This window comes from Platichthys flesus, chromosome 19 (assembly GCF_949316205.1).
Source record: "Platichthys flesus chromosome 19, fPlaFle2.1, whole genome shotgun sequence".
NCBI lineage: Eukaryota > Metazoa > Chordata > Actinopteri > Pleuronectiformes > Pleuronectidae > Platichthys > Platichthys flesus.
Window position 1 is genome coordinate 9,694,974 of NC_084963.1, and position 20,547 is coordinate 9,715,520.

Consider the following 20,547-nt stretch of genomic DNA (forward strand, 5'->3'; position numbering starts at 1 on the left):
CTAGTATCTTCCTTTTTCATTCGAAAAACTAATTTATGACAACAGCTATTGTGATAGCGTGATTTAAATCATACAGAACACACTCACTTCACTTTATAATAATCTACTGGAGATTGCTGCTGATTTTGAGGATTTAAGCCATCTCAGAATAAATACTGTGTAAAGGCACCAGTGTTTGAAGATTGTCACATTCACCATTCACATGGAGCCAACAAGCCACTATGTAAATTGATTATTAGAGCTATAAACTCTTACCAGACATCGTACCTTTATTTAGCAAAATACACTTCCCTGTTAGTGTTACTCGTTGTGCATTGTTCTTAAAATATTATTAAAGAAAGCGTGTATTTTAATAGTTAATGCAGAGATTAAAAATAGTAAATGGAGATGTGATGCTGTTTTTCATAAGAGGAACTCTTAAAATTGCAGATTGCAGATTTAAGCCTTACAGTTTAAACACGCGTTTCTGTACATTTTCATTTCTGTGCCGTTCTCTTTAGTAAATCAAGTTTCTTACCTTGTTATAGTGAACTTATCTTTCATAGAACTGAACTATTTCCCGCCCGGCTGTAACAGTTTCCTCACACCCTTTCAGTCTGTTTCCTCTTCTCTCTGTGAGCTTCACACAGCGACTTGTCTTCGTGTTGAACCACACAAAAGATATATCCCACTATCTCTGTATCTAAGGGTGACATGTAAATGTGCACCCTGACCATAAACAGCACATTGTCTCCTGCAGAACACGTGAACTAATTAAGTCTGTGGGGCCACTGCAAAAAGATGTGAACGGATCACCCGTGGACCACAGGATAACGGCTATGTAAAGTCCCACTGTTTGCATTCAGATGAAAAGGTCAGTGTCTTTTTTTTTATGCAAAATGACACTCACCTGTTCTGTAGGAGACTGCAGCGACTTCCTGACGTGGCCTCCACTCTGCCCCTAGTTCCAGTGTGAGCAAACGCTCAGCCCTCACCCTAAAATGAACGGAAAGAAAAAACGAGCATTTGAGAAACACTCCAGGGAGCCTGCTCCGTCTGATCGTCCAATCACAGCGTGGGTGGAAGCTGGAGGTCTTGTTTCGGCCCCTGTGCCTCCATCACTTCTTTCAACTAGACAAATTAAATAATCGTAAAACAATAAGCAGGAATGGTGTCCAAGTGTATAAGAGGATTTGGGGGTATAGTAGAAAAAAAAAACATTAAAAAGTAGATATGAGTAATAAGGTCTGTGTGCCGCCATCCATTCTCTCCGATTGGCAATGATGCAACAAACCATCGGTGCCTGACGGAAAATCGGCTGTAAACAACTGATGCAACCGTCCAGAAGATGACTTCTGATTCAATTCGGTGTAACAGTGAGTAACATGTTACACGAGGCCCACACGTTTCACTGTGTCATGTCTGTCTGTGGGTTTGATACAGGGACTGGAAACTGTACATGACTCTTACTGTAAATTCTGTTTGTTTCACATATCTTCTGCTGTTGTGTGACTTAAGGTGAGAGGTCAGAGTCATCTACAGTGTACAGTGACTAATTCAAACCATGTTGACACAGTCCATGTATGACCCTTTATGAACATGCTACAGTATTTTGTGAGTTGTGTGTTTGAACAGCTTATCTGTCTGTAATTCGACCCAGGTTTGTGTACCTTTGTGTGTGTGTGTGTGTTTGTGTCTCGGATCCTGTTTGTCTTGGTGTCAGGTTCACAGTTTGTGTGTCTTCTTTCTTTGAGGAAGAAGACTTTCACAGGTTTGTTAAATTCGGCATCAGAGTAGAAACACAAACACACACACTGCAGCAGCACACATCTGCGTTGGTCCTAACAGGCCTGATTCACTAAAGCTTTTTCAATGTGTAACTTCACACCACTGGATGTTTTTAGTGAACATATTTCCAGATAAAAAATGTTTTATATATATATATATACACACACACACACACACACACATATTCAAGTATTTATAATTTTCTAAGAAATCATCTAGGTCTTATCAGACATCTGCATATGGTAGGATCAATATGCAAATGTACAGAGTGGAAAGTAAATGAAGTCACACGTTGCTACGGGCTGATTTGGTTTTGTCTCGTTGTAATAAATTAGAATGAGACTTTTCACAGAAACATAGTTCGTTTGTCGTATTTATTTTTTACATTTCATTAGAGAACTCTAGTAAGAGTTTCACTCACACAGAATGAAGTTTGAGCAGCAAGAAACGTACAATCAAACAAGTGGAAAACAAACATCAACATTATATAACTATGTTATGTGCAGACATCCCATCAGAACGGTACATACCCAGTAAAAAAAAAACTACAACAATTTTTTTTTTTCTACAACCACCCACAAACTAAATATTTCTCTTGTAAACTTTTGAAAGGCTAAATGTATTATTTTGTTTTTCAGTTTGATCTAAAGTCAACGGTTTCCCGGCTGAACCTGGTAAAAGGGGACACAAAGACATCATGGGATTTTTCCACATACGCTACGTTTTAATCTCCAGGTTTCAAACAGAAATCTCTTCACAAGATAAATATGTCATGATCCATGCAAAGAATCCACTTTAAAAGACATTGGCTGCAGCATTGACAAACCAAATGTTTTTTTTTTCTTGATCGTTTTCCTTTCACATCTCCGTCACATTCTCCGTCTACCGCGTTCATCCTCCTCGGCTCTTTTCTACGTTCAAACGTCTCTCATCTGTTGCCACCGCAACATCTCATTGGTTTTGTAAACTCTCCTCCCATCTCTTGTTTCAAGCTAAAAAAAACATCTCAAAAAGGTCTTAACATTTAACATGCTACATTATAAAATACAGTAAATACCTGTTCTTTGTGTTCGAGATAAAAAAAAAAAAAGTAATCATAAACTAGAAAGCGAACAACACGTAAACATTACATTAAGAGGAAGGGAATACTGAATGACGAGCATAAAGTAAAGTGTACCTCATGATGACCGTGATTTAAGTACCAAACTTAAAATATTTAAAACAAAAAAGTAAGTGATAGGTCACAGCAAACAGATGCAGTTGATTCGTTTCATATTAAACTGTAAGAATATGGCATTGTATTCCAACGGAAACCATTTCCCCCTAATGTCCAATTCCTTTATGGATCGCTTAGCGCTTAATGCTTCCTGTGGAGTGAAGCAGCTGGAGAAAAACAACAATTTTTTAGGAGTGCGTTTGGAGATTTTGCAGATGGTGTAAAAAAAAAAAAAAAAATGGAGTGATGGGAGCTCATGAGCCCCTTTCTTTTTTTCATTGCAGCCTTGCTAGGTGCAGGAAGAGGGAAGGTAGCAAGTAAAAGAGCCTTTCGACTCTTGGGTCAAGTCATTCGGGAGTGTTCATGTCTAGGTAGTGCATGGTTTAGTTTGGGGTGTAGTGGTGACATGTTGCAGTCCAGGGTTTTGGCGTGTCATGGCTAAAAGGTGCGTCACTGCCACGAGTGGTGAGCTGGGTAAACAAAGAGCCAGTCTCAGAAAAAAAGTTTGCTCGTGACCAGAACAGATATGTCGAGGGGTGGAGTGTTTTCAGATGAAGGTGGAGTCCATGGTGCTGGTATCCTGTGCGCTGCGGGCTCGAGCCTCAAACAGCTGCTTTATCAAAGCAGACTTCTCCTGTTCCAGCTGGGCGATGCGCTCGCTCTTCTCCGTCACCTCCTAGATGGACAGAAATGGAAATGAAGTGAGTGTCACACATTCTCCTTAAGGCTACTGCGACTTCTAGCTATTGCGTGGGCGGTGCTAAACCTGTGTGAGGAGCCGGTTCTGGTCCTTCAGCCTCTGGATGGCCTGTGGAGGAGCTGGAGGTGGAGGCTGCGAGTTCGCAGACAGCGCTGCAGTCTGGCCGCCGCTGGCAGGGAATGACTGCTGGGTTAACAAAGAGGAAAGGGTGATCAATTATTAAAAAAGCTCCACATGTAGGGGTTTCATATCATCTTTCCAAGAGTCTCAATTTCCTCTTAAAAATAGAAATTACAGATGAGAAAGATTTCCAGGAACAAAGAAGAAGTAAGGTTTCTTCTTTTAGAAGCTTATAGGAACATTTTGTGTAGAACTGCTTACTGTTTAATGAACTATTAAATAACCCTCCCTAAGTACAAGCATGTATTTAAAATCTGAACTGGCCGTTTGATAAAATAGAATATACATGAAATGTAAACTCAACTTTGTTTATTGTAGTTTTTCAAATATAACTGTCCATTTTTATGGATGTTAAAGTGAACAGTCACCTTGTGTTGACTTCAAACATTCAGCAGTTTGTACTTACCATACCAGTGCAGGAAATAAGGTCACTAAGGCAGTGGTTGACTTCCTGTAGTTTGGGAATGAGAACATTCATGCGACTCTGATTGGCTTCTGTCAAGAAATCCTAAAGGGAGAGAAGACACACCAAGAAAATGAAATAAACAGAGCAGTTAAAAAGGTCTGAGAAATGTCAGGACAGTGACACACTGAACTCAAAATAGATGAGTTTTACAATTGAGGTTAAAAAGGATAAAAATCTGCCTTTCACAGACATATTGGTGTCTGAATTTGTTTGTAGATATGCGCCAGTGTGAAAACTTGTATTTTACAGAATAAACCATGCAGAAAAGATGTGCATTTTAAATTTAATCCAAATTAAATTTCTGTAACTTTCAAAATCTGTAGGTTTTTTAAATTATTAATTGTTATTTATAATAAACTTTATTGTTAAACTGTTAAATATCCAACCTCAATTACATTTCTTTGTCATTAGATTTGACAACGACATCTTAGGAATTATTGCCAATATATGGATACTATAATATATAGAAATGTTCTCCATAGAAACCAGTATAGATCTGGCTTTACTGGATACAGGTTTTATTGTTTGTGTTGTATTTCATTGTTTGATTTGGGATTACTATGAGGGAATAAGGTCCTAAATTTGAAATCTGCATTGTGCATTGAGAAATATCTCCTCACGAATTGATATTATATGCATTTATCCAGTTATTTACATCACTTAAAATCAACAGGTTGAATCTCTGCTAGTCTTTGAGCTGTAACAGTGAACTGACCGTGCACTGCGAGCTCTGGCCGACCTGCCGCTGTCTCTCTGTGACATTGTGGATTTGGCCCTGGTACCAGTCTCGGGCCCGCTCCACCACATCCAGGCCCGCCAGCAGGGAGTCCTTCTCCTGCTCGAGCTCCTTCATCTGCTTCAACTGTGAGAGTTGAAAGTTGAAAAGGGGATGGCATGTTGAAGGACAGTGACAAGAGGGGACAGGAAAGGGGCAAAATGGAGGAAGAGGAAGAAAAATGTTCTATTAATACCAGACGAAAACAAAAAAGATTTCAAGGAGACGCGGCGGAAAGAAAACATTTCCCATGTCGTCAGTGAAACAGCCTTCAGATTTCTGCCAAGATTTAATCGAATCATTGACACTGGGTTGCCAGCAGTCTGCCATGCCGACTGACTCCCTTGTTTTCACAAGGGCATCTGCTGCAAACGCTTTTGTGCGGATGGAGACAATGAAGCCAGACCGATTGTGCCGCACTCACTCCCATCCTGAACAATGTTCAGAGGAGCAATCAGTCCAGCGTCATGGCAACTGCGCAGCAACGCAAGAATGGGGTAAACAGCGGACCCACTTCAACTATGGCCGCCCCAGTGTGTGTGTGTGTGTGTGTGTGTGTGAGTTGCATTGAGTTGTGCTGACCAGGCTGTCCATGTGACACACTGCCACAGTGCAGGCCTCATTGCTGGCATTCAACCACATGGTGTGTCATCTTTCTATCCTCACATCACTCCATCCCTCCGTCCGCTGAGTAGCTCAGTACATTCCACTGACCAGCGCTCATACCTCCGGATCCATGTCGCAAACAAACCCAGGACAACACCGAAATCAAGTGTGTTTAACACACTGATGCTCTTTCCCCATAAGGCCTCACAAGAGAGAGAAAACAGAGTGAAAGGGGATAGAGGAAGAGGAGGGGGGGTCCCCCCTCCTCTTCCTCTTGGGCTCTGTGTTTAGAATGGAGCATGACCCAGTGTCAGGCTGTGTGAATGTGTGAGGGCCACAGGCAGGAAACCCACCATAGGAAAGAAAGGGAACAGAGAGGAGAAAATACACAGAGAGAGAGAGAGAGAGAGAGGGAGAAGAGAAATAACACAGAGGGAGCAGAGCAGCAAGTGGCTGAACGATTGTGGAAAAAGTCTGTGCATGTATGTTTGTCTGCTCTGTGAGCACTGAATGGGCGGGCATGAATACACACAGCACCACACACAATAACATGGCACTCACTGCACAAGCTGTTTGGCCAAAACACAAAGAAGAACATAACAGCCTTTCATATTCATACACAAGGCTGCACAATACAGCAGCAGGTCAGAGAAAAACAAATGCCAACAGCCATCGAAAAGGGACAGTTCAAGGAAGCAAATAACTAATGTTTACATTTAGTGTGAAATGTCCGAAAATAGTAAGAAAAACAAAAAGATAACGTCTTGAATTTTCTTGTTTGGTTTCGAGTTTTAGATTAAAGAGACGAAAGTAGCGGCAAAGCCAAACATCTTCAAAACATGGGAGTGTTTGGTATTTTAGCTTAATGTCAATTATTCAGCTTATTGACTCAGCACTATTCACACCCAACGTTCGGCAGTACTCCGTTAGGGTTCTGACTGAAGAACAATCCCTAAAGAAAATCGATTTAGTTTCCTTTTTGATCTGTCGAGGTTATGAAAAAGAAACATGGCCGATACACAACTTAAAGAGCTATAAAACTGCAGCAAATTAGAGAAACTGCAACTGTCATCTTGTTTGATAAATGAGTTGAAACACTGTTGTTTTGTCGTTCACTTCTCATCGCAGCAGAAGTCCACACCCTGAGGCTCCAAAATAAAATCAGCAAACATGTCGCACAGTCTCTAAAACTAAACAGAGACACATTGTTTCTACTACCCTGGTCGTCACACAAACTGAACACAACTTTTTATCTCCTATACTTTGTTCAACACACATAAACAGCTTTCGATCCTGAAATAGACCCATTATAGAACCGTTCTCTCTATCCTCAATAAGACATCTCCCTCTAACCTCCCTGTCCACCTCTCCCTACTCACCCAGAGGAAAAAGTGCAGGGCCTTGCTGCTATAGAGGCTACTGCTGAGTGGGATGAAGACGGTGGTGTAGGCAGCCCACACATAGGTCCAGGCCGTCCCAGGCCGACCGAGCGGGTCCTCTACTTCTGCTAGGCCCCTGGGCCCGACCCGGCTCACTACCATCAGGGCAGCAGCGGGCCAAGTCGGCCTGGGTGATGGTGGGTGTTGGTGGTGATGGTGGGAGGGACAGAGAGGGAGGGGGAGGAAGAGGAGAGGGACAGAGGGAGGGAGAAGGAAGGGGGGAGTCGGTCAGTCGGCCTCTTCAGATGCAGAGGCTGAGAGGGGGTTGGGGGGGGGAGAAGAGAGACTGAGATGGCGACAAGGACGGGGAGAGAAGGAGGGAGAGGAAGCGAGCTGGAGAGAAAGAGAAATGGTGAGGCAGGGGGCAGAGACGGAGAGTGAGAGGAGGCCCGAGCTGTGGGACTGGAGGTGGGAGGGGCAGGGTGAGGGGGGAGGCATGGTCCATGGGGGTGGGAGGGGCATACGGGGGGCCAACTGTGAGTTAAATGGAGAATAGCCTCCACTGAAAAACTTTGTTTTTACTTTTTCCCAGGACTTTCAGGGTATTTATTAACTATACACTTTCCTACACACCTACAGTATTCTTTGTCTAGAACTTCTATTATCCAATCCTACTTAACATCGATAAATAAAGTCTCTGTCTTTGCCAATGATCCAGAAAAGCTGCTTATTCCTCTAATGTCACATTTTCGTGACTATTAAGTCGCTTTCAGGCATGAGCTCCAGAAAATGTCTGGAAATTAGGGCCTGGACACTATCCAGAGTTTTCCTGTCAAATATGAAGAACGCAGCAGGAGATGGTCCAGGTCAGGTGCATTCACAACAAGAGGAAAAAACCTGGAACCTTCAGGAAATCTTTTGTTCATAGCACATTGACGTGTCAGCACTATATCACCAAAAGTGTTCGAATCGATTCGTTGACATCTTTGTCCGTGTCCTCTATGTGTTTGGCTCCGATTGTACATCATGCGATATTTGTATACGTCACATTAAAAACATAACTCACTCAGTGTACATTTTACTGACGTTTTCCTGCTGTTTGCTCACATGGGCTCACTCTGGACACAATACTTTTGGGGTCTGGCAGGAAAAGTTCAGGAAACTGTCCCCAACAAATGACTTGGATATTTACGTTCGTACATAAATCCCCTGGAAAATGTCTGGACTACAGTACATATCTGAAACAGATAAGCTTTTTCTGATTTTCTAACACAGATCTTAAAAATGTAGAGAAAAATAGTGATTGCAATATCTTAGAGCCAAAAGTGACAGCAAAATCCAAGAGTGTTTTGTCCAAACAATAATGTAAAACCTAAAACTATTTTAACTATAATCATATGAGGGTTATAGAGTAGATTAATCAGTTAACAGCCTCAACTCCACATGTCGTGTACCCAACGAGGGGATTTCAGGGGTTTCGTATTTGAACACTCCAAAAATGCTTCAGTTAGAAAAGTGCTTTATAAAATGTACTATCATTGTACAGTAAGATGATCTCAGTAGCCACGGTAACAGCACCAACTTTCCGATTGCTACCATATGTGAACTTGTGCAGATGTCGACCAAAAGTGAATAGCGGTGTCTCAAATATCAAATCCAGCAACACATCTGAATTTGATTTTCAACCAGGCGATCGTTGCAGCCCCGATCATATTTGCAGGGTCTTTAGTTTTACCTGTGAACACGAGTGATGACACTTAAAGGGAGTGGGTTTGTAACAGTGGGCGAAGCTGTCTTGCAGGGTGTAGTGCAGGTGTAGTGGATTAATACAAATCCACAACAAACCCACTCATCGCTAATGTCAACCCAGAACCCGGATGTTGAGCAACCAGGTAAATAATGGAACAACGTTATGTCTGTAAACATCATCAATCACATACAGACGGTGCGTTTGTGTGCGAGTGCGCAGGTATGCATACCATGCCATAATCCACCCCGTTGGATATGGTATGCCGTCTCTGCTCGTCCCGACTCCGCCCGTGACGCCTGGAGCCGCCAGTAAATCCTGTTGCAGATTCACTCTGCGATCTTGGTAGACCGGATTTCACAACACCTCCAGAGAGAAATGAGAAACACACTGTTTTAATCTTTTTAAAAACACAACACTGTAGCCAGGAAACATGCACTGTAATCACCGCAGTCTGGTTTGTCTCCTGATGAACTGATCTGCGATAACAGTGCACACACACACACAAACGCACACGATAATCTGCCGCTCAGAAAAAATACACATAACACTCATTTCATGTGATTCTAAATCTCTCTAATCAGAAAACACCTCAACATCTATAGATGAAAATTGACAAGGAAGACCAAGAATACCTTACGATAAAAAAAAAACATACATATATATATATATATAAAATTGGCCTGATAATTCATCTGGGTTGCCCGTGTGAGCCACAGGGGGGAGCTGTACTCTGCCAATGTTTCTGCTTAACAAGGTAGAATGACTATTATCTGATACTAACTGAACTCGGTAGAGAGTGATGATGAAAAGGCGTCTTATAAATAGTTGAAAAAAGTTCAGTTTAGTATTTGAGTAGTTTATATTCCAGTTCCTAAGACTTTAAACAACACAACATCAATGAGAAGCTTCAACAAGCTGTTTTTGACATTTGACATGCAAATAATACATGTTGTCAAATCACATTTTTTTGATTGTACAATTTCCATCATCATCAACAAGGTTGGTGCCAGTTGCTTTGGTCAGTTCTGCATCTCCACTGGGTGAATTGAGTCAGATTACGATCTCTGGACCGATAACTAGATTGAGCAGGAGGAAATATGTGAAGCATCTGAGCTCGAGGCTGTAAAGCACCATGAGGAGATAATAGGAAGCCAACTAAACCCCAAATTAACATAGTTTTCTGTTATTGGAACAAGGTCTCTCTGCTCGCTTCCCTTCTTCAACTCCCCTTAAATCTCTGCTCAGTTCCTGTGTGTGGAGTTTGTATATGAATATGAAAAACTGAGAGGAGTCAGCGAGGGAGGGATACATTTTGGTGATGTCCAGGGTGTTGGAGGGCTTTTCACTGCTGCAGTGATTCAGTGAGCCCAGTGGCCTCTCTGATGTAATCTGGCCTAATCCCGGTTTGGCTGCATGGGAGAGATTATAACATGAATACTGCTGGTCTGCCCGCCTCTTAGCAGTATATGGACAAAAGTGTGTGGACACGCAAATATTACATCCATGTGTGACAACTGAGAATTTCATTACGACACTGTGGGCACGAACACACATCTATAACATCCTATAATCTTCTTTTAAGGGTCTACACAAGATTGGGAATCTGACTGCAGGGTTTAAAAGGTGTCAGATGGGCTTGAGTTCAGAGGGACAAAAGGAACCATCATGTCTTCAGATTGAGCTGCTTTGCAAAGGCACACATGAGTATGCAAACTTCTCTGTTTGTCCAACTACTGTATCTGTTTGTCCATCTTTTCAACTATCTGAAAACACAACACTGAATTTGTGTGAGCGGTGAAAGCCTAGAGGGCTCGACTGAGAGAGCTAGAGTTACACTACACATGAACAACAGTGCAAGAGAGATGATGAGCAATTCTCTCCGCAGCGACTCCTCCAGGCTACATCTGATACAAACGGGGAAAATACTGAAGATGCAGGCATGCATGCAACCGACCGATGCCTGCTCCCCAATCAAGGTGCCACGGTGGGGATAACTCAGTCCTCGCTGGGTGGATAAATCTCTGTAGGAATTTATGACGTGATGTCTGACCTGACCTGACCTGGGGATAACAACGGCCACTATTCAACTGGGCCCCCAAGTTTGGAGCAGACCCCCTTCAACGTGCCTGTTTGAAGCTGTGACGTAATGGTGATACCTGGGAAGTGTCGCTGTCAGAAAGGGAACAATGACAGTTGTCGACTCCTGTGAGACCCCTGCTGAATGAGATACAAAAACACAAGCGCCATGGATGCATACACTGTGCACTGTGCGTGTGCATGTGCGTGTGCGTGTGCGCACCTCATGGATCAGTGCATCCAATCAAATTATAATACAAGAGCAAAGCTGGCAAGGCTGCAGTGGACACATCAGCTCAGTTATGCATGCAGTCAAATGGCCTGATCATGGGAGTTTGGTCTCAAGTGGAGCTCTGGTACTCGGAATCCAACCCTCCAGCACTTCTGTGATCAGATCAGATTTGGTTTTAGTTTCTGGAGCAACAGGAAGAAATGTGCAAACCCGGAGAGAGAGAGAGAGAGAGAGAGAGAGAGAGAGAGAGAGAGAGAGAGAGAGAGAGAGAGAGAGAGAGAGAGAGAGAGAAGTGACAGAAGCAACTGGCACGAACCCTGATCATGATGATGATATTTGAGATTATGGCATTTTTAAATCAACAAAACATGATTTGACAACAAGTATTATCTGTATGACGAATGTCCAAACAGCTTGTTGAAGCTTGTCATCGATGTTGTGACACATCTTGTAACTGGTATATCTTTCACCTTCTTCTCTTAAACATAAACTACTGAAAATATAATGTTCCACTATTGTTTTACATCACATGGTGATACCACTTACTTGCTCCTTGGAGCTGCGGTGACTCCAGAGCGAGTGACTCGATGGTTCGGACACGGTTCTGCTGAGGCTGTGTCGGTTTGGCGGCCTGGTTCTGCTCGGTCCGGTAGCACCCTCCCTCGGGAGCGCCGGGAATCCGCTCCAAACTCCGCCCGGACCTCTCGAAGACCGGGCCGTACCTCGCCGGACCACACGCGGGGTACCCGGGACCCTCCTCCGACCTCACCCGGCTCTGGAGCGAGGACCCCCGGTGCTGCTGCGGCTGCATGTTGGACGCGTTGCTCGGCCCCAGCGGTCGCACCTTGTTCTCCACCCGGGTCCCGACCCCACACGCGGACAGCGGCGCGGGTTTCTGCGGTAGCTTCTGCGGGTGCACGGCCGCCTGGGCCTTGAAGTGGGAGCTGTTCTCCGGGTTGAGCATGGAGTACCGCAGCCCCGCGACGAACCGCTCGAAGGTGAGGCATCCATGCGGCGGGGTGACCCTCCTCAGGCAGCCCAGCACCCCGCCAGGCAGTGCCCGGGTGTCCGCGCCCTGCCAGCGGCTCTCAATCTCCGAGATGTGGACGTAGCCTCGACCTCCGTCATCCAAGATGTCAAAGAGGGTCCTCAGGCTGTGGAGGAAGGCTTTGGGGAGACCATCTGTTGAATACTCCGTCTCCTTCGGCTGCATTTGGCCACTTTTAAAGCTCTCACTCTTCCCCTGGAACTCTTCTTTTCTCGGCCCAACTCTGCCGTAGATCACCGACGTCCCGTTGAGTTTGCAGCCGCGGTCAGTCGCTATCAGAGCCATGGAGGTAGAGACTGATGATCCAATCGATCAGAAACACGCGAGCACGAGTCCGCTGACAGCGTGGAAACACAACCCTGAACACACACACGAGAACACACAGGTTTACCGCTCACTGAGTAGCCGGGCTCATGTCCTATACCAGGGGGATTCTTTAGCCTGGAATCGGTCTATAACTCCCGGGTCTTGTGGGTCCAGCTTCCGCCGCCGATGCTCTGATCCATACTTTCCTTTTTCTGCAGAGGACCGCCCTTCAAACGGCCGTGCGCGAGCGTCCCGTAGCCTGCCATTGGCCGCGGCGCGCACGAGCCGGGCCCTGATTGGCGCAGCGCTGAGGTGGGCTCCAGTTTGAGTTGTGCTTTTGTTATCACTGACGCTGCTGAGACGTTATTCATAAAGATCTGGATTATATTATATCCCCCTCCCCTCCCCCCTCTACTCTTAATCAGAAAGAGCTGAGCTAACTATCACCTTACATACACGGACTCACACACACACGGACACACACAAACCCGCATACAAATACACACACACACTACAATCACCACGAGGAACACCATCCTTTAGTCTGACTTTAAACCCAATGAAATAAAGTCCACAATTTATCAAGTGTGCAAAGTCATAAAACAACCCCCCAGGTTCACTTGTGTGTAATGAAGTAGGTTCATTTGCTCATTCTGCCCATTGACAGATGGTCAGTCCGCGTATTGGATTTCAAAGTATCAGCCCCTCACACACCAGATCTCACAACATTCAAGAAAATCCTGGATCTGCACCAATATAAATATAATGGGTGCCCATTCCTGTGCATCTGATTTCACTGCATGTACATCAGAGCTACAATCAGTCTTCAATGTAAGATTTTGCATCAAAACACATGATCTTTGAATGACATACAACGTATTCTTCTTATGCTAGAATTCAAAATAATATAGTTCATTAATTCTATGAGATGTTAATCCAATCAACAACCATTGATCATTGATTGGGTCACACTTTACAGAAGAGCCCTGGCCTCCAAACGAGGCCACTATCCAGTGACAATAAAAACAACAGCTAATCCTATCAAAATAAAGTCCTGCCTGTGATTCTGACCCTTTCATCAGGCATCCATTCTGCACTCGGTCCATGCACAAAACTTACTTCAAACTTCACACAGTCCAAACACATTGCAACCATATCTGGCACAGCAGTGAGACTTTTTCCTCTTTCTCCCCTCCCAGCGGTGAGTCACAGAGAGCGAAACTCTCAGCCCCTGCACAGCCCTGTGTTTCTCTGCAACCTGCCCAGACTTGAATCTCCCATCCCATCATGCACTGACGTAAGCAGCAACGGCCGGTGAAGACACTGTCACAAAGGCCTCCCTGTGATTCAGGCCTAATGCTTCCCACTCAGGGAATTATTCCTGTCAGACCTGATAATGAATCACATGTTTTCCCTATTACAGTATGTTCATCAGGTCCACAGTGCAGAGGCGGACATAAAACGCACAATCAATAGATCCCCTCAGAGCAAACACAACTGGTTTGATAATCACTCTCAAACCAGTTGTTCTAGTTAACACATTAATTTGTGGGGAATTGATAATGGCTCCGGGCTGGAGAGCAGGTCCAAGGGATCACACGCTCAAATATCCAATAATACCGCCTCAGAGTATGGATTTTGTCTAGCAGTGGTTTCGTATGGGGCTTTTCTTCTACACATTTACAAATCTGATTACACACACACACTGAGATTATGAATACATTTGCATACCCTCAAAACACACGGTTTCAAACTTGGCTCAATAGTTTTGGCCATTCTGCGGTGGAACGGGTTTGCTGAGCTTATCTTGGGACTTTGTATTGACGACCATCAAGTGTAGAGAGCCTCACCAGAGCCTTATCCCTTATCTCAACTAGGCCCTATAGAAATGATGTTTACCCTCATCGGGACCAGGAGGGATCCATCACATGTGGCTCTCTCTGAGGTTTCTAGGTTATTTTTTACCATGTTAAAAGGATTTTAGTAGTTTATCCTTACTCTGGTTGAGGGTTAAGGGCAGAGGATGTCACACTATGTTAAAAAAGCCCTATGAGACAAATTGTAATTTGTGAATATGGGCTATACAAATACAATTTGAGTGATTGATTGATTGATTGATTGATTTATTGATTTGATGCCTTTGAGGTCTACTGGTCCTCACAAGGTCAGTGTTTATGCTGTAAAAGGTCACAGATTATTGCTACAATATTGGTTCTTCCACATTGGGCTGAAGAAACACTGTAAATTGTATTTCCTATCTGTCTTTTTTGGACCTTATGAGCATTTCTGGCTCGATTGTTACACAACAAAAGAGTCAGAGAGTGATGGAACAAGGAGTAAGACACACCCAAACACAAACACACACACACCCACACACAGAGTCCAGTTGCAGCTCAGCTCAGTTTGATCACTCAACCCATAGTTAGACAAGTGCATACTCACTCCTGTTCCTCTGGTCTCATGTTGTCACGCATGCAGTGCTGCTGCTGCAAAAAACAGCTACACACACACACACACTCATGCTCTCTCTCTGTAGGATTTATTAACCATGCCAAGCATCCCAGCATCCTCGTCCATACCGCTGATCGTTTCAGTCACTGTCCACTGTCCAGTCAGTCCTGTCAAGCCACGCACACGCAGATCTTCTCCCTCATTATCTCCTGTTTGCTCCCTGTTCCTCTAAGTCTTTCCCTTCAGCCGTGTCAGTGTGCATGTGACAAAGGATCTGAAAGCTTATTCAATTCATGAAGCCTGCTTTTTCCAAAAGGCAGCAAGAAAGAGAGAGACACACACACAGAAAGAGACTTCAAAACCTACAAATCCTGGAGGTGTTAAATCAGATTTGAATTGCAGTCAGGGGGAGGACAAGTGCGAGAGGAAGCGGGAGTGGGGGTGGAATGAGACTGCACAGAGATGGAGAGAGAAAAGGAATATTAAACCAAAATCAAAAAATCTCCCCTCATGCACGTTTTCTTTACTATGAGAATTTCCCATCCAGGCTTTTCTCTCCTTTTCTGTGTCAGAGATTCTCTCCACTGCAGCTCGTGTTTTCAGCTCTTAGAATTCCTTTGGCTTGTTCTCCGTGAACCAAACGCCTGGACTTTGGTCTCTTCGTTCTCTCGAGGTGTTTTAAGTACGTTTGAAAGATGCTTTTGTTTCAATGGCCTGCACTGCACGGTGCAGAATCTATGTTACTAACACCTTATTTTACAATTGAGATTAGCTAAGCCAATATCAGAATGTAATCATCACTCTATTCCCTTTTGTGGAAGCATTAAACCACAAAAAACGATTCTGTGTATTGATGGAAACTCACTCTAGATTTTCACACTTAAGAAATCAAAGCTTGTATGATTTAAGGCTGTTAATCAGCACTTGACTTTGTGAAGGAGATGGGAATTGGCAGTTGTTCAAAATGGTGATCAGTAAGAATCTGGGGACTGGTTGTTGCATTAATCTTAAAAAGAGTATGCAAATATATAATTTATTTTATTATTTGCATTTTCATGATCTTATATTTGATCCACCTCTGATCCTGCATTCATTAGGAAAGATATGGAGTTGTTTATGTATTATAACATTGTGAATTGTGGCATCTTTTTTAAAGTAGTCACATTCCAGTGTAACAGGTAACAAGAATATTGTATATATTTGATCATTTGAATTAGATGAATTGAATTAGATTTTAATACTTTTGCTATGATTTACATACATCAGAGAACCCGGTTCACTCTGATAGCCACAGAGCATCTTGTCCTATTTGTCCCTCTTTGTTTAGTCTAAAACATGAACATGTGGGCGTCTTTGTGTCTGTGGGAGAGGATGGATCTTTGCAGCGTATCTATAACAAAATATTATTACATTCAACATCCAACACTTCACGTTCAAAGCAATAGCTTATATAACGTGCTTGAGAACAGAAAACTGGTCATTTACTGGGTGTATTTACCCAAAAGGGCATGAAACACACAGCTCTGCAGATCACATGAGGTTTACAGCGACAACTAAAATCTGGTTTTGGCAGCACCACTTTAATTCTGTTGCATGTCAAACAAACATGTCCGAATGATAATAATACCGGATCGTAAGCTTAACATCTGATTCCTCATAAAACAAAAGCCAAATAATTCTGCACCTCTGATTCAGGAAACACATCAAAATGTTTATGTTGTTATTAAATTCAAAACCAACACTTCATTCATGGGGTTTATTGAGGAAATCCCACAAATGGGTGACCTGAAGGTGCACAGGGGCCTATATGCCATAGATTAGGTGTTTGCAGGGGCGGACTGGCCATCGGGAATACCGGGGACATCCCCGGTGGGCCGATGGCCGAAAATATAAATCCAACGGCCCATCACTATGATGTACCGGCCCACGCCCATCATCGCATCAGCCCTACAATGGTTGAAACAGCGGCACAAGCGTAATTTTCTCCAAGAGCTATACCTATCTATTCGCACTGACTGCTTTTATACTGCTACTCGCAATCGGTCTTCACACTCATGGTGACTATTTTTCGATTTTTTTTTAAGTGTCTTTTAATATGTGTTTTACAGACTTCGGAAGTCCAAAGTAAGAAAAGATCTCCACCTTATTAATAAACACCTCTAAATTGGTTCTTACACAGCCGAAGTGTAGAGAATTTGGATTTGCATACATACACGCAACGCGGCACCCAGTTATACGCATGCGCACCGCCGTGTATTGAGTGGGCCGGTCTGACAGAAACTCCCGGGCCACTTTTTTCCCCCAGTCCGCCCCTGGGTGTTTGGTGCCAGTCTCCAGTATGTGCCTGTGTTGGGATTTAAAAGACGTGTCTGGAATAGTATAATAACGAATTTCTTTTTAGTACTTCAAGCATTTTGATGAAGATACATTAAAACAAGTATCTTCTCTTATTCAAGAACAACTGAGCCTCAAGATATTTCTTTATCAGTTATATACAGTATAAATATGTTTATTTATGATCACGTTCAATCTATTACATCGCCATATTTTGTCTTCACGGGTCCCTTCGATTCTTCCGGTTTAGGCACTGGAAGAAACAAAGAGAACAGTAAACTTTAAGCATAAAGGTCAGTGAACTTTCCTCATTTGGTTCGGCATGACTGAAGAACAGAGCGGGCAAAGCTACATCTGTTTGAGAATAAAGGGCAGAGCAACCAAATGATGATAAATGCATGTTCTTATGAAGACAATAGCCATGAATAAAGACGAGCCTGTCTGCAGCCGCACACTCTACTCACGCTCTGGTGGGGATCTGTCCGGGATTTTTCCTGTTTCCAGCAGCAGCCAGAGATCTGAGCATTTCTGTGATTCCCAGCGAGTCACAGCGTAACTGCCGACTGAGGAGGCCACTGAGAGAGGGAGGAGAGGGAAGGTTTAGAAGCTGCACTAACATCTCTCCTGTATTCAAATACATTTTTGTCTTGTTAGTGTCCATTTAAAGTCCAGGTTTCACCTCTCACCTATTGAAATGAGCAGGCTCCACTGAAGAGGATAAGGAAGTTTCTTCTGTATAACCTTTTGAACGGCCATTAAACCAGCAGCACCTACAAACACAGCACACGCCACATGAGGTGCATTCATGCCACTGATACTTGAATGTTTGTTTCATTAAGACATCCAGTCACAGGGTGAACATTTAAACGTCCAACAAGAATCAGGGGTTGATATATTGGACATATCTCTATATTTACATTTTATTTATTTATTCTATTTTGTACTTTCACTTACTCTTTTGTCTACCTTTGAAAAGCTGCTGCTGTAGCAAGTGAATTTTGATCATATCATATCTTATTGTCTATTGTAGTTTGGAATCAGTCTTGAAGTTACGCGTTATTCTCGACACTGAAACATATTATCATTGGCCCTCAACCTACATATTTTCTTTGTATACACAGTACACGCATGCAGCCTTTCTGGAATAAAACTGGTGTAAAAAACCTTTATATCTTACAAATGTTTCGAGTTCATGTAAAAAAAAGGAGGGAGGGGGGATTATGACTGTATTTCTAAAGCGAGAATCAGATAACAGAGCGATAACTGGACCTACAGTCAAGCAGAATTTTAACTTAATGTAAATTGTGATTTTTATTTTAAATTTTCTGTATTATTAATACAGCAGTGATAAACAATGCACATCAGAGATTATATTATAACAAAACTGAAATAATAAAAACGTGACCATCAGCACTCTGCCTCATCTAAAGGAAAACATGGAATCTGCACTCGTAGAGCACAGCTCCCCCCTCTGGTGAACACTGGTCATAAGAATGTGTGTGTTTTCTTCCCTCTTTATTCTCAGTGTTGGAAATCTTCATCAGTAACATTTAACAGAAGATTTTCCAGATCAGGGACTGATATTGAGACACTGGGACAAAGGCAGTGTCAACAACAATATAATAATAATAATAATATTGACAAAACTTAAGCGTAAGTTTCCAAACATAGACATAGTAAAATAATACATGCAGAGCAACAAACACCTGTTTCAAAGCCATTTAATAATTAAAAAAGTATCAAATAAAACAAACTAAAGCTGGAGGTGATGTTTCATTTTTCAAGTCAGATAATAATGTAATACGAATATAAATGATAAGACAATGTGAGTATGTGGGAAATGATACTTACCCAGTATAAATGTTCCAGTTCCCTTCATGAAGGCGCCAGACTGACAGGCAGCATAAGTCTTTAAACCCTGAGGACGACAAACTTATCACGACATGATTGTTTCAGCTGTAACACACATACACAGTTTCCTTATGTATTAATATATTACAGAGGTGTCCTGTGCTCAGTGTCCTCCAGGAACAAGGGGCAGCAAATTAAAACCCACCGGATGTTTAGCGACCAGCGCGTCGTCCACTCTTCTCACACCGAGATTCATGTTTCTTCCCGCTGTTCAAGTTAAAGTCACGGTTATTAGTTTGTCTTGGTGGCACTATTTGATATTATAAAACCATCAAGTGTGTAGCTTCTCTGTGATGTTATACAACTTCCGTGCTGCAAAGAAAAGAGTCTAATCAAGAGAAGTGAGCAGCAGTTTGCTTGAACCACTAGCGACATCTAAAGGAGAGGAGGAGGTACTTCAACGGCTCAATCAAGGACATTTTCAAAGATGTATACAGGTCAATTCTGATAGTCACAAACATTATATGTAAAGTCTTAATAATTATCCTCTTGCAGATATGTGAGGGACATAATCAGTCTTAACCACTGTTGTTGTTGATATTTACAGAAGTTCAGAAGGACAGAGGAGGAATCTTTAATAATTAAGACGAGCAGATCATGAGTAACATGTTTGAAACATTTATTTTGTTTCAATGCTATTATGTTATTTATTTCAGTTTTTTAAATAAATGTTCTAGGAGTCCTTTTTCATATTTGAAGCCACTTTTGTCAACACTGGTTGTTAAAACATGCTATATAAATGAGCTATTACTTGACTTTTGTAAAAATATGAAGATAATTATTAAGATAAGATAAGAAGTCCTTTATTAGTCCCACAATGGGGAAATTTGCAATACTACAGCAAGAGTCAAAAATACATCAGCAAGTCATAAGTTACATGCAATACTTAAGTGTAAGGAGTATAAAGAAATATATAAACATATGAATGTAATTAAACTAAATTAAATAATCTGTTATTGAGTATTTACAAGGTAATCTGGTCTAGTTTTTCACACATCAAACTAAGAATTTAGAGATGCCATTATTATCCTGTCAGGGTAAATAAGGGTATTAGTTGTTTTTATGAAATTACCACCTTTATAAATTAATCTTAGTCCATTAATGGGTCTTGCAACAGCTTCAGCAAACAGATGGTCACACGAGATTTGGAGCTTGAATAAAGTTATCACCGTAACTCAGGCTGCCATGAGAAGCTAACCTCTGTGAGCCCCCTCTGTTGAACTTTGACACCACAGTGATCTTGAGGGCTCAGCCGCAGAGTGGAAACATCCAGCGAGCAGGAGAAGAAGAGGAAGATGTGACAGCTGGAGAGAAGGGAATCCAACTGCTGCTGAGGCACGAGCAACAACA

General features: G+C 42.6%; 2 protein-coding genes across 3 annotated transcripts; both read right to left on the reverse strand.

Moving 5' to 3' along the window:
- Nucleotides 1-2,122: 2,122 nt before the first annotated feature.
- sapcd2 (suppressor APC domain containing 2) lies at nucleotides 2,123-12,847 on the reverse strand. Of its 2 annotated transcripts, none has more exons than XM_062413527.1 (6): nucleotides 11,694-12,847; nucleotides 9,069-9,202; nucleotides 5,045-5,191; nucleotides 4,270-4,371; nucleotides 3,750-3,866; nucleotides 2,123-3,659 (listed from the first exon to the last, which is right to left on the reverse strand). In XM_062413527.1, the coding sequence occupies exons 1-6, from the start codon at nucleotides 12,478-12,480 to the stop codon at nucleotides 3,531-3,533; spliced, it is 1,416 nt and encodes a 471-aa protein (XP_062269511.1). In that variant the 5' UTR covers nucleotides 12,481-12,847; the 3' UTR covers nucleotides 2,123-3,530. The 2 variants fall into 2 exon arrangements, with proteins under 2 accessions (XP_062269511.1, XP_062269510.1); XM_062413526.1 differs by having other exon boundaries at nucleotides 3,750-3,869; nucleotides 11,694-12,844.
- Nucleotides 12,848-16,232: 3,385 nt separating this feature from the next.
- On the reverse strand, nucleotides 16,233-19,528 carry tmem141 (transmembrane protein 141). The gene is made up of 5 exons (XM_062412179.1): nucleotides 19,343-19,528; nucleotides 19,138-19,204; nucleotides 17,973-18,056; nucleotides 17,751-17,861; nucleotides 16,233-17,539 (listed from the first exon to the last, which is right to left on the reverse strand). Exons 1-5 carry the CDS (start codon nucleotides 19,391-19,393, stop codon nucleotides 17,478-17,480), a joined length of 375 nt encoding a protein of 124 aa, XP_062268163.1. The 5' UTR covers nucleotides 19,394-19,528; the 3' UTR covers nucleotides 16,233-17,477.
- Between the last annotated feature and the right edge of the window lie 1,019 nt (nucleotides 19,529-20,547).